Source organism: Stegastes partitus, unplaced genomic scaffold (assembly GCF_000690725.1).
Source record: "Stegastes partitus isolate 25-593 unplaced genomic scaffold, Stegastes_partitus-1.0.2 Scaffold1442, whole genome shotgun sequence".
In the NCBI taxonomy this organism is placed as follows: Eukaryota; Metazoa; Chordata; class Actinopteri; family Pomacentridae; genus Stegastes; species Stegastes partitus.
The window spans coordinates 119,566-131,747 of NW_007579173.1; the positions used below are offsets into that span (position 1 = coordinate 119,566).

General features: G+C 41.6%; 1 protein-coding gene across 2 annotated transcripts in view; it reads right to left on the reverse strand.

Moving 5' to 3' along the window:
- lrch4 (leucine-rich repeats and calponin homology (CH) domain containing 4) overlaps positions 1-12,182 on the reverse strand; it is a 54,014-nt gene that overhangs the window by 909 nt on the left and 40,923 nt on the right. The window contains exons 14-18 of one of the 2 annotated variants that reach the window (XM_008299645.1): positions 11,587-11,688; positions 11,414-11,511; positions 10,804-10,941; positions 9,160-9,237; positions 4,169-8,823 (exon numbers count right to left, since the gene is read on the reverse strand). In XM_008299645.1, coding sequence (XP_008297867.1) covers positions 8,575-8,823; positions 9,160-9,237; positions 10,804-10,941; positions 11,414-11,511; positions 11,587-11,688 — 665 coding nt within the window. In that variant the 3' untranslated portion in view covers positions 4,169-8,574. Of the gene's footprint in view, positions 1-4,168; positions 8,824-9,159; positions 9,238-10,803; positions 10,942-11,413; positions 11,512-11,586; positions 11,689-12,182 lie in introns of those variants that run through there. The other variant, XM_008299646.1, reaches the window with a different exon arrangement.

Below are 12,182 nucleotides of genomic sequence, written 5' to 3' on the forward strand. Positions count from 1 at the left end.
AAGGTGTTGCATTTCTGGAGGGATTTAAATTTTAATGTGGAACAAGAATGCTATACAGCAACAAAAAGATCAAAAGGACATATGCACTGTATGTTAGAGACAAACAAAAAGAAAAGAATTAGGGAAAGCAGAAAATAAAGAACTAGAAGGTTACAGAAAGTAACAGGGTGGAAAAAAAAAAAAAAACATGCAGTAGAGATAAAATCTGAAGAATGGTTTAAGAATCAAGATGATTTCGTATTATCCTGAGTTTAGTTCTGAAGCCTGATCTAAATTGTGATACATACTTATTCCAACTGCATTAATCAAAGTCTGAATTAGGAATAATAACAATAACAACAATAAAAGATCTTCAAACTGTTTTGAACAGGGTTCTTTACATGACCGGTGAGTAATTTAGTGCTGCAAATTCCCTAATAAATGTACATTTTTATTGGATGTTTGAGGCCCCTGGTGAAGCGGCTGAGTGACCATCCAGCCCTGGTTGGTCGATGAATTTGTTTCCAGTACTTGTGCAGAGCTTTACTACAATTAACTACACTGTAAATCAGTTTGTCCTGACAGCAGGACAGTAACTAGCACTGCACACGACACCATGGCCTCAGTTGATACCTTCAGGATCAGCGTGGGTGATAAATGCAGCATAAAGTCAGTGATCTGACTTTTAAACTGCAGTGGGAAACAAATAAAGCCCTTCTCCTGCACTTCCTCCCTCTCTGTCACATGAGTATGAGCACATGCACATGCTTCAAACGTACCAAAATAGTCATGCTTGAAGTAGTCTGACTCACCAGATGTAGACTTCGGACATAAGTCTTCCATTTCCTCTGCGTATTTTACACAGCTCTCTCCTCTGTCTTTTAGTATCTGCATGTTACTGGATCTGCATCCTGGGTTTAGCACCAAGATGATCATGCTTGGTTTAAGAAACACAAACAAGCCAGCACTGACAGCTCTCTGGAGATAGGCTATGAGAGACTATCCTGAAGATTAAAATTCTCTTGCCTTGTGATTGGCTGAAGTCGCCAGATTTTTTAAATCCTGAAAACAGCCATGAGTAGGCGCAGAAGTCTCATTTCCTCTCTTATACTTAAACGGTTTACATGACATTTTTTTGCCTAATACTGCTAACCCTAGCTTTAAGTGATGTCTCTTACTACATTTTGCTACATTAGCTGTAAAGCTCCAGGTCAGTGATGTAGAAACAACTTGAGCCTGTTTAAAGCCACTGTGTCCGGTGCACAAAGCGCCCTGCAGCCTCAACCCATCAGAATAATCTGTCAGATGCTACGAACAGATTTGAACTGCACAAAATTTTACATTCTCTTATGTTCATCTTTACAAACTCCCATTGTGCTTCCTAGAAATTAAGCCTATTTCCTCTGTACTGGGCTACCTCTGCCTCTAGCACTCTCGGGTGTATGGTCACAGGGAATTGTCACGATTGGTGATGAAGTAAGCTACAATCTGCAAAATGTCACACAAGTGCTCCTGATGTGTGGATACAGAGGGCGCCAGGGAGTTAAAGAGTTAACACATTTATAAGACAGGCTCAGCGGCATTCTGTAGCAAAGCATGTCATTTCAATCTCATATACAGTGGATACCAGATGCATCCATACACCCTGTCAAACGTTGGAGTGTTTATTGCCTCCAGGCTTGAAATGAAAACCCATTAAATCAGACTTACTACCACTTTCCTTTGGAACAAGCAGCCAGGCGGATCGAAATAAAAACAACCACATACTCACTTATGTTGTAAAGCAGGAAAGCTATGATGTTTAATGAACTACACAAGTCTCTGATCTGACTTCTAATGAAGTGTCTCTTTCACGTAAAACATGTGGTCATGAATCCTGCAGGTGTGTATGATGGTTAGTCATTTAAATACCTGTAGGTTAGTGTGAACACGCGTCAGTGAGTTTTCATCGTAGACATGGTGCCTAAATGACCTTCACCACTAATAATGCAATATTAAGTCAAAGGTTGTAATTTCTAGCTAAATTCAACTTCCTGAAACAAATTTGGTTGGATAAAATCGGCCAAAAATCCTTCGTAGAATGAAGTGACTGAAGTGTGAAACAGATTTTAAGATCCCCATCCAGTAAAAAATGTGTTTTGGTAAATATTCTCAGTCTTGCATGTTTTTTCAGCGTGTGACACGAACAGCCTGTCTTCAGATTCTTTTTGTTTTCCTAAAGTCTGAAAGGGCTGGATTTCAGGAATTCTGTTAGACTGTTGTCGTATAGAGGCCAATCAAAAACTATGTCAATATGAGAGCTTCTTAATTAACACTTAATGTCATTAACGATGATGTGCACAGACGAACACAGGCCCAGTTGGCATTTTGATTATTATAGTGACCACCGTTCAGAGGTTTCCATTATTATCCTCGAGTGGAGTTGAGCTGATCTTACGTGGCGAAGCTCACAGACTAAAGCCTGATGCCGTGTACAGATTAATGTTCAGGGACGCCTCCAGGAAAACAAGGTACCAAAGATATGAGAGGGAGCATCCACAGAGGTTAATCCAATAATTGCAGTGATGTTACTTTATCTTATCCTGCCCTGTTAGTTTTAAACAAATCTGAATAGATTTAAAGTCCCTCCTGTGTGGCTTGTGTGCAGCTGAGATTCTTTTTTTTTTTTTTTCACAGACGGGCCCCTGGATTGTTCTCTGTGACCCCTGAAAGCACCCAGTAGAAGAACGCTGTCAGCCATGAAAAGCAACATTTCCCGGTATGTGTCTAAGAAGTGATTCCATCTATACTATATAATCAGTGCTGCCGACTTTGTCTTGATTATTTGATTAACTGGTCAACCCGAAACTCTATAGACACAGTGTAGATAATGCAGAACTTGACGTTCCGCCCTCCCCTCCGCACTGATGTGTGCGAGCAGCAGGCAGGCTGCAGGTCGACAGCACAGTTTATTGAGCGCCCTGCTCATCAGCAGCGTGGTACAAACCTAAAGGCTGATTTCTTCCTTCTCGCTGACCTTGGCTCGGCACACTCACCTGCTCCGACACAGGCCAGCTGGAATTTATGATGGTAAACCTGCTGCTTGGAGAGCGCACAGGAAGCTTTGGAGGAGGTTAAAGCACAGGGCAGGAGAGGATTCACATCAGGGTATCTGCACGCCCACTCACACATCCACCTCGCTTCACAAAGTCTGTATGTGTTGTGGAACTGACTTTAAGATCGAATCAGTGTGAAAGGACCAAGTTTGCCACATCAGTGAGCTGCTTAATGTTAATATGTCTGGTGTTATTCTGCATTTTTCTTATTGTCAAAAGCTCCCACATGGAGACCAAAGCCAACAGAGTTAGTCCATCTCTCAGCACTGATCAGCATCAGTAGCCTCTCTGTGGCTCTCAGCATCAGGCCGAGCCCCCGCCGGGACTGTGTGGGAACCAAAACACACTGTTTGAAAACACTTTAGATGAAGCGCAAGTCTCATCTTGCTCAGAGTGACTCACTGAGCTTCTCAGTGACTGTGGCAGTTTCTCCTTTTGAATCGATGTGCAAAACTCTGAATATCTTATCAAGGTGCTGAGTTAAAGAAAAAATCTATGTGTAGAACTGAGATTTCTGCCGCCCCAAAGGACTGACAGCACTGCCAAGAAGAGTCAGTCTGGGTTCAAAATGTGCAGCTCCTATTGTAAGAAAACTTCTCTCACATGCAGAGCTTCAATATTTACAGTGTGTTTGCAGGAAATCAAACAACTGTGATTTCTTTGTACTTGACAAAGAGTGAGTTTGGAATTAAAACATACGACCTTTACTAAAGCAATAAAAAAAACTAGTTTAAGGAGTGTTTGACCGTGTTTTCCATAATGGCTACAGAGGTCAAGAATGAGGTCAGAATGAGGCCACAAAGGTTTCAGCAGAAGTGTTTTCAAACTGTCTTTTTAAGTGTCCTCCTCATTGAATAATATGAGGCTTTGATTCACAGCACTTACTGGATACAATCACAGTTGGATTGTCTCTGCACGTGTGATCTGACGCATGAATAATACAGAATATCACCAGTCACCTTTTAAATTGTAGTAATAATCAAATAAATGTCAACTTTTTCAAAAACATTGTGGCGGCAGATACCCTGATCACATTAAAGTTCATATTCGATTAAGCAAAAGCACAACAGCGGGCAAGCAGACAAACAACAGAGTCAAAGTTGCATTTTTAATAATTTCTTTACAGCGGGAAGAAGAAAAAAAAACTTTACATATAGATTTATATAAACTCAAAAACCATTCTTAATAATACAAGAGTATTATATAAATATAAAATACAACAGTATTTCTGTTCCACTAACATATTTACGAATATAGCTTGTTCTAAGCCAGTGAATGAATTACTGTGTGTTGCTTATCCAGTTTCACTTATAAAATATACATTTGGATTGAAACAGTATAAAGTTCATCTCAACAGCAGGCTAATAAGAAAAACCGTCAGACACAGGGAGCGAGTGGACATTCGGACCTCTAGACAACAGTACAGATGTGTGGACAGGAAACTGAGGACGGACAATATAACCAGTGTACTAAAAGAAAACCTTGTTACATAAGTCAATAAATCTGTATTGCAATTTTAACAGAATGGCTTTTGGAATTTGATGCCCAATAGTGTGAAATATTAAATAAATAAAACACACATTAGGAAATAATCATGAATATATTGTGTAAAATATATACATGAGCCACGTAGCTAAATCATTTATAACTCATTGCTCTCTGATGGTATATTTCACTGTTCTTACTTTCATATTAACAATTACTCTTGCAATTGCAACTAAATGATGTTGCTTGAGCTAACTGGCTAAATCTGTTGAGCTCGTACAAAGGCGGGGTAAATGTATAAACAGCACTGTCATGAAAAGTGCCGCAATGCTAATTTCATCATCATGGGTCACATTTAAAAATTAACTCCAATTAAAATTAGAAAATTGGAATTAGGGCTGCACAATACTAGAGAAAAACTGGCAATAGAATATTTAGTTTTTCTGGAATTTTCACCAAATTGCTTAAAAAATTCAATTTGGAAAGAATGAATCATTCTCGAATAATTGGGCTGATTTGTAGGAGAGTGCATCTGCATAGAAATAAAAAATAACTTACAAGAAGCTGACATGTGGTGAAACACTGGCAAAGGCAGAGTAAGTTATGTATCTATCAGACTTCTCGTGTAGATGAGTTTTGGAAAACGCTGCACTAGTTTTCTGTTTGTATCAAACTGCAAAAGTTGTAGTATGAGGTGTTGAAGTTCATTTGCCTTCCTGCATTGTTGATGCTGAAACTATGCATTGTGTCGCCCTGGTTGGAATGATTTAACAACAATGAGTTTAGTTTTGATAAAGACAAATTATTGGGCATTTATATATTCTACACAATCAATTCCTCATATGATTATTTTCCCGTTTAAACAGTTTGAGGCGCCAGTGGGTTTGTTGATATGAGGACATTTAAAAAAAAAAAAAAAGGACAACATGATTTGGAGTCACTTGATCTCCCTGTACTATTTTTACTTTTCGAGTTTACAGTATGTTGGTCAAACCTCTTAATTAGTTCATTGCTTTGAGTTGTAGTGCACTTTTAGAGTTGAGAAGTTAACATTCTGTTCAGAAATGCTGAATGTTCTGGATTTGCAGGGCTTTAGCAGCCTGAATCCCCCAAATCTCACTCCTGATATTAGCTTTCAAGCCCTCACATCAGTCAAATAAGCATGGTAATGAGAATTTAATCTGTGTTTAGTTGCAGACATTGACCTTCTATGAGCAGTAAGCCAGACACAGCATGTGGTAGAAACAGCAGAGGCCGTCTGATGCTCTGTTAAACGCGTAGCCTCGAGGGAATCAGAGATTTAGCAATCCAATAAAGAGGGAAACTTTTAAACGGTCAATGTTATTTTCACTTGGAATAATTGAATATTGATTACATTTAATTTACCCGTGTGTGTGATTTAAAGCGCGCACACTGATTTCACAAAGCTTTATGAGGCTTTAAAACTATTGGCTAAGAGGTTTAACTAAATTAGTCAAGCCTCTGCTGTCTCGCCACAGAAACAAAAACAACCAAAAATAGAACAGAATAGAGTTCAAAATAAATAAAAATTTTAAAAAAGCAATAATTTAATAACCTGTGTACATTTATACAAACATGAAGTAAGCCGGTCAGACAGACCAGAGACAACAAAAAGACTTTACACACACACAAGCTCCTGCAGGGGTTTGTACCGTCGGTCTGAGGGACTGATGCAGCGACATCGCCCCCTGCTGCTCCCAGTCAGCACAGCACACAGAAAACAAGTGGTCAGTGTTCAGTAACAGGCACTGTTTCAGCTCTCACTAGCACTGTTGTACGACAAACAGCATCACTTAACATCCTGGCTCCATATTTAATGAACTTGCATCTGTCTCAAGCTAAACAAAACAAAAAAAATCACATTCCACATTCACAGTTCAGTCTCAGGAAACTTCCCCAGCTCCTGTCTCTCAGGTCTGTTTACAGAGCTCTGCTTTAGGCACAAACAATCTCAGTGGTTGAGTCCAAACCTTTAAGAACCACAGTCTCTGTATAAACACTCCATCTATGACTAATGTGAGTCAAATCAGACTGTTACTGTTGCCCTTTATTTTCTCTTCCACAGAACCGTGTTCAGAACCAGCCTCATCGTGTCTCTACTCACTCCCAGATAACAGCTTTTAACTTGGTGAGTACAACATTATCATAACCAACGGAACCAACAGGCTCCTTTAAATTCATATTTCTGCAACACACTTAAAAACTCTGCAATTCTAGTCCAGCTGCATTCTGCATTCTGAGTCCAAGTATTTGTCATTTTCTCTGTGTAAATGTAATTAACACGGAGACAGAACTGAGCCGTAAAGCTGCCCTGATCAATACTTTAATATTACCACTGGCTAAATGACTGTGTAGAAAGTGAAAAGTGCTGCTGGCATCAGCGGCGCCTCATCACCCAACTGTGGCCGTCAGCTCCACAGCGTTTGTTGCGCCTATTAGCTCATTATTTTTGGTTTTACAGCCCTTTAATGTTTTGTTCACGCTCAGCACTCATCAGTTGTGCTTGCTTCAGCAGCAGGCAGCTGTTTTCAGTGAAAACGCTCGGATGAATCCACTGTACACCACCTGCTCAGCATCAAACTGCAGACAGTCTGCAGCTAGCTGTAAAACTTAAGGTGCATTGCAACCTCAGGAACTTTTTGAGGAGCTTTGTTCTCCTACCTGTGTTTTCACAGCATCTATAATAATTTGGAGGGTGAAAGACCCACAAAGGGGGTAGCGTGAGAGCATTTTTTTTTTTTTTTTATGTGCAGGAACTTTTCTGTTTCAAGGGAGACAGCACCTACTCCCACATAGGTACTCTGAAGCAGCCATGAGAAGCAGCTGTGCAGGTCTCAATTCTGATTGGATGAACTTAGAGAAGACAACAAGCAGCATTTCCTGTTTTTCTTGTCCTCCCCCAAGCATTCTTCTCTTAAACATTGCCATCAACAATAAAACCCGCAACTGCAATTAGGTTGTTTTGCTTGGAGTTTGTAGCTGCATGGATGGAACAAAACATTCTAGGACAGATGGACCAACAAACTCTTGTTTCTGCACATTCAGAGGGAATCTCAGTCTGTCCTGCTGTTGATACATCAGCAGACTAATTTAGGTTTTCTCCCTGGAACCATGGCCCCGCTGTGGAAACACAAATCACAATCATCTGGAGGAACTTCTACCACTTAAAAAAGTTCCTGAACATTAGCTTAGAAAGTTAAAAAAAAAAACAGAGTTAAAAGGACTCCCAGTTTCACAGTTCCAAATGAATGAGGATGCTCAGTGTCTGCTGGGTGTGTAATTAAGGAAGCGTGTGCAACATCTTCAACAAATCAACTCTATAAGGTGATAATATGGCCCATTGTGCTGCTTCCAAGCAGCCAAAAAGCAACAAAAACACATCTCACCGAACGCAGCTTTAAGTTTCACTAAACTAACACAGTGCAGATGATCACTCTGCACAGTAAAGCCAGCAGCAGACTCTGAATAAAAACATGTGCTTTTTCTGCTGTCAAACAAAACACTGACCTCAAGTGTCACCGTGTTTAATGTGAACCCTCCATCTATACACCAAGTATGCAGGCAATGCAAAGTACAGTATGTGATGGAGATTCAACAGAGAATGTGGTTCCTTTGTTCCACCCATTCACATCTCAACCAATGACAGACTTTCTGCACAGTGAGCAGCTCTGCTTCAGACAAAAACCTCCCGTCTTCTCCAAACATGAGTGAAGGCTAAACTAGGCTAAGGCATTTCACTGTTCATCTGCTCTCATACGGTGTTGTTCCCGTCGTTGTAGTGTTCTCTGCTGCATGTCTCTGACGCCCAACCAGTGCAGCTCAGGTCTTAATAAATCTGCTCTACAGTCAGAGTATGTATACTGAGCACACACACTGCACTCACTGTATCAACGACAGCTGTAGGAGCAGCTGTGTGTGTCCGGCCGTGACATTTCCGTGTGTGTTCAGTATGTGTATAGAGCAGATAAACGCGTGTGTTTTGTGTGCCGCTGCTTTAGGTGAGCAGGTAGCAGTAGAGGACGTAGAGCAGCGCCATGGCTGCACAGTAGAAGAACAGGAAGTCTGTGGACAGCAGCGAGGAGGAAGAGGAGGAGGAGGACGATGATGAAGACGCAGGTGAGGAGTGGCGGGGCGAGCTTTCCTCCACCGTCTCCCCCCCCTTCACGGCCAGCAGGGCCGTCACACAGCGCAGCACAGCGGGCAGCTTACACAGAAGCACATCAGAGGACGCACACACTTCAGTCTGGACAGGACACACACACACACATAAAGAGGAGGAAAATACAAGTAGTTACATTGTTAAAACTCTGACATAAGAGAAAGACAAAATGCAGAATGGCACGAAGCAGAGTTAGGCTTGGACTGATACTGGCTTTTGATGAAAATCTGTTGCCAATCAGTATGAAGCTGCCTCATCAGTCCAGTCCTGACAGGATACATATGCAAACAGCAACACAACTCAGCTCTCAGCACATAGAAAGTTCTCAACTGGGATTGGTACAGTTCATTTTCTTGTTTAACGTATACAAACTCATCTATGACATGCACAACAAAGACAGGAAAGAGAGACGGTCTTTACCTCAGGGACTCCCAGCTTGCGACAAGCAATAATGAAGCTTTCCACATTTTTTTGACACTTTGCCGGGCTCAGTTTTGGCTGAAAGCAAAATATCACACATCAACTATTAGGTGAGATTAGGACACTGAACTTTCACTCTTCATCTGCACAGAGTAGCTGGCCTTTTAGTACCATCCATCCATCCATTATCTATGCACTGCTTATTCCTCGGGCTGCAAGGTGGCGCAGTTGGTAGCACTGTTGCCTCGCAGCAAGAAGGTTGCCGGTTCGCGTCCCGGTGGGGGCACCGGAATCTTTCTGCGTGGAGTTTGCATGTTCTCCCCGTGCAGCGTGGGTTCTCTGGCTTCCTCCCACACAGTCCAAAAACATGTTGAGGTTAATTGGTGATTCTAAATTGTCTGAAGGTGTGAATGTGAGTGTGCTTGGTTGTCTGTCTCTAAGTGTGGCCCTGTGATAGACTGGTGACCTGTCCAGGGTGTCCCCTGCCTTCGCCCTAAGTCGGCTGGGATAGGCTCCAGCCCCCCCGCGACCCTAATGAGGATTAAGCGGTGTATAGAAAATGGATGGATGGATGCTTATTCCTCACTAGGGCCATGGGGGGCTGGAGTCTATCCCACCAGACTTAGGGCGAAGGCAGGGGACACTCTGGTCACCAGTCTGTCACAGGGCTACACTCAGAGACAGACAACCAAGCACACTCACATTCACACCTATGGACAATTTAGAATCACCAGTTAACCTCAACATGTTTTTGGACTGTGTGGGAGTAAGCCGGAGAGCTCAGAGAGAACCCACCCTGTACCGGGAGAAAATGCAAACTCCACACAGAAAGATCCTGGTGCCCCCACCGGGACGCGAACCAGATACAGTGCTAACCACTGAGCCACCTTGCAGCCCCTTTCTAGTGCCAGTTTCTCCTATTTGTTTAGTGTGTCCTCTGATCTGCTGCTGTTATTCTGATGTTGATGCAAAATGTACATCTCAGCAGCACTAATTCTTTGACAAAACTTTTTTTTGTTAGTGCTTTCCATAAATACCACTGTTACTTAGTAACACAATTTTAAAGTCTTTAAAAATATCTCCACTTTAAAAAAAATCTTTTCCCAAATAGTGCCAACTAACATTACTTCTTATAATTACAGCATGGTGGCACATTTAAGTTTTTTGTAAGTTGGATTTACTGGAACCTATTGTTGTAAAGAAATGAATCAGAGCTAAGGAGAGAGGGCACACATAGAGAGAGCAAACATTCTCACTACATCAGTCATACAGCTATCAAAGGTTTGCTAATAATAGCCACTATAACCTTCTGGTCGTACCAGACCAAGTAATGCTGCCGTCATTTTCTAATATTTCACTGTTGGGTAATAAAACAGGAATATAAACACTATTCTTGTTTTATTACCTGCCCAAACTAAGTGGGCACAAAGGGTCTCCAGATTTTTGTGGGTCAGGTGGAAGAGTAATGTAGCTATAGTTATAATTTGTATAGAGGGGGGTCTCACGGCTTTTGAACTAAAAGTATAACTCTACCAAAAATACTAGTCTGAAGTGAGATTATCCAATAAACAAGCAATGAAACATAATTTGCAGTTTTTGTGTCGACTGTTGTCCAGTAGGGAAACTGATGGCTGCTGGACTCACCACTGCTGGAGAGGGAACGTGGATGGTTAACACGGAGCGCGGTTTGATGTGATTGACCAGCTGGCAGAGGACGGTGCCGTTGGACAGAGCCTCACCCAGGTCCTCTGGCAGAGTGATCTTCAGCCGAGACTCCAGAGTCTGAGGAGGGAGACACAGTGTTGTTTGTTCTTGTCAGCATGGAAAAGCTCCTTATACTGTATTTATACCAATTAAAACCCAGGATTATCATAGTAATAATGCTTTGGATACTTGTGTGGAAGCATGGCAGAAATATTTTAACACATCTATTAAAACTGAATATTTATATATGTGGGACTGTTGTCTGTTTTGATTTCAAGAACTTGAGGCCTTGAACAGGACACTCCCACAGTAAACAGTGTATTCATTTAACTGAACAGCTTTCAGTGAATGTACCAACAACAAACAGGACTGTAAGGTGAGATCTAAGAGGAAACTTGTCTTTATCAAAAAATGTTCTGGATGACTTCATGTTAAAGCTCATTGCTCACATTAAACATATTTATTCTATAATAAATACACGAAACTATATCATATCCAGGGACTGACCTGACTTCCACTTCAATATTTTTAAGATGTGCATGTGGTTTACCTTGCGTAGCTGTGTGACGTCTGGTCTCTCCTCTTTGGGTGAACGCAGTGTCGTGCGAGACTCACTCCTGCCAGACTCACTGAGACTGGAGACGGCCCCTGAATAATAGCACAATGAACTGTTAAACCTGGACAAAACGGTGAACAAAGGTGTGAACTGTGTCCTCTGTGTACCTGTGGGTTTGATGTTGCTGCGTGAGGAGATGCGAAACAGGAAGCTGTTGGGCTTCTGGGCCTGACCAGGAGGAGGGGACGTCTTGGGGGACGATGGGACATCTGATGCAAATATTTAGGTCAAAATTACAAACTGCTGTTTATGTGGTAGAACAAGACAGCAGAGGCTTGACAAACTTGCACACAGCAAAGTAACTTTGGGTTTAAATGGTGATATTGCAACACTTTATCCTTTCACTTGTAAGATAGAGCATTTACTTGTATGTACTAGTCTCACAATGCCAGAGACGGTGCCTTTACAGCACTGGAGAATGGTCTGATTGCACCTCATTATTCTGCTACAGGTAAAAAAACGTGGTCTGGCTTGTTTGTATTTCTTTAAACCAATCATGTCATGTTGAGTGGGGCCATGCCCAGAGTGCAGCGGCTGTGAAACATAGTGTCAGGGGAATTGTTTTTGGCAGAAATTTGCTTGTATGGAGGCGAACTCTGTCATTAAAATGGCTAAATGACCAAAGGAACCAACAAGACCTGATTTATAACACGATCCAAATCCTCATCAAAACTTGCTCCGCTTATTTTTAGTTGCAACTCGT